The sequence below is a fragment of the Galeopterus variegatus genome, unplaced genomic scaffold (genome assembly GCF_000696425.1).
Source record: "Galeopterus variegatus unplaced genomic scaffold, G_variegatus-3.0.2 Scaffold3000, whole genome shotgun sequence".
NCBI classification, from domain to species: domain Eukaryota; kingdom Metazoa; phylum Chordata; class Mammalia; order Dermoptera; family Cynocephalidae; genus Galeopterus; species Galeopterus variegatus.
The window spans coordinates 17934-19890 of NW_007729111.1; the positions used below are offsets into that span (position 1 = coordinate 17934).

The 1957-nt window shown below is 55.4% G+C and overlaps 1 protein-coding gene across 1 annotated transcript in view; it reads right to left on the reverse strand.

Annotated features, from left to right (window-relative positions):
* Positions 1-1957, reverse strand: part of ARX (aristaless related homeobox) — an 11476-nt gene that overhangs the window by 1646 nt on the left and 7873 nt on the right. The window contains exon 5 of the mRNA XM_008583697.1: positions 1862-1954. Coding sequence (XP_008581919.1) covers positions 1862-1954 — 93 coding nt within the window. The remainder of the gene's footprint in view (positions 1-1861; positions 1955-1957) is intronic.

The window sequence follows — 1957 nt, forward strand, 5'->3', positions numbered from 1 at the left end:
AAAAAAAAAAAAAAAAAAAAAAAAAAAAAAAAAAAAAAAAAAAAAAAAGAAGGGGGGGGGGGGGGGGGGGGGGGGGAGAAAGGCAGAAAGTGGGAAAAATCTGACCAAGATCCTACGCTGCAGACTTTGAACTCTCGGGCTCCTTCTCGGCCCGGGACTCCTTTTGCCCCGGAAAAGCCGGCCTTGTTTGCTGGTCTTCCCGTCCAGCAGTGCCGCCGCGGCCGTCCTCCCGCTCCGGCCAATGCCCGCGGGGTGAGGGTGGAGGGCTCCCGCCTGTTGGTTTCCACTGGGTAGGCGGCCATGACCCGCCGGTGGCTCCGCGTCCCGGCGCAGCGACACCTTTTCCCCTCCGCCTTCCCTGCGCCCCTCAGGCCTCCTGCCCCAGAGGGTCCCCAGACCCGCGAGCCCCGCGCGGCGCAAGGCGATGCCGCCTCCTGGCGGCGCCGAGATTACTCCGCGGGGCGCTTCCATCCCTTCCACACGGCACCAGGGACCTGCAGCCCAGGCCCCAGCCGCCCCGGGCCATCACACACACCCCCATCCCCACCGCTCCCGACCGCCCGCTGGGCTTTCCCCTGCCGCCTCCCTGAGAGCCCTGGCTCCAGGCCCCCGTGAGGCTACTCGAGATTTCCACGATTAGAAACGAGCCCACCTGGGCTCGCCGACAGCCTCCTCCCAGCCCCACTCTTCACGCCTCGTGCCACCCTCACCACACCCCTCGTCCAGCCTCTCTCAATCGCAGCCCGGTACTCCAGCGGTGGCTCGCCTGACTTCACAAGTCACTTGTCATAGGGGGAAAAGTGGGGAAAGAGGGAGGGGGAGACACAGGCTTTACATTTTTTTTTCCAGAAAGAAAAGAGAGTGTGACCCAGAGGGGGCGTAATATGCCCTGGTTCCATTAGGTAAACTGAGTCACTACATGTCAATGCACTCGCTGTTTATTTTGTTGGTTTGTTACAAGGAACTAATTTTACTTCGAGTCTTATTTTTAATATTCTTTAAGGTGACTTTTGTTAAGTGGCTGCGCAGTCGGATGAATCTATTATTTCTTTGTTCTCCCAAAGAGAGATCATTGAAGCTGCATTCAGTTTTATTTTCACTGCACTTTCCAACTTAATACATCCCTCCTTTGTTTCTTTGTCAGTGTGATTTTACAGACTTTTTATTTCATCATTCGATGTTCATCTAAAGAAAGGGAGTTATAATATACGATGAACTGTTTCTTTTATTTCGTTGTCTGGTACCGCTGCGGGGGTCGGGGGTTGCACATATGGGGGTATCGTTGGCAGCGGGTCACATGAGTGACAAGGAAGAGAGAGTCTGGGAAAGAAGAAAGAACTCTGTGCACCCAGAGGGCCTCGTGGCTCGAGGGCTCCCGTGGGAACCAGGACTGTGCTCCTCAGGCTGCCAGGCTTTGGAACATGACGAAGGACTTTTGCAAAACTTCAGAAATCATCCCTGGTCTGTAGCCTACACCTATACACGTCTGCACTCGTACCATTGATGGCCAAGGCTGTTGCTGCCTTCACATGGTACTTTTACAGCTTTCAGTGAACACTCCCGGTTGCCACGGTTGTTACTGCCATTGCCCTCCCCTTTCCCGCTCAGTCTCAAGTCATTCTCTTCAAGCTCCACATTCTTTTAGGAAAAATTAGAGAATACTTTCTTTGGCTAAAGTCTCTGAGGTTGGGCCAGAGAAAAAGATGTGTGTGGCCCCTGTTTGTCTCCTGCCTCCTCCCTGATCCCAGCCTGTGTGTGTGTGTGCGTGGGTGTGTGTGTGTGTGTGTGTGTGAGAGAGAGAGAGAGAGAGAGAGAGACAGACAGACAGACAGACAGACAGGCTCCCGGGGCCGCGCGTTACCTGCCAAACGCCGGGCTGATGAAGGCCGGGTGCCGGAACACGGCGGCTCCGAGAAAAGTGCTCAGGCCCAGCGGCGCCCCGCTGGGCGGCAGGCTG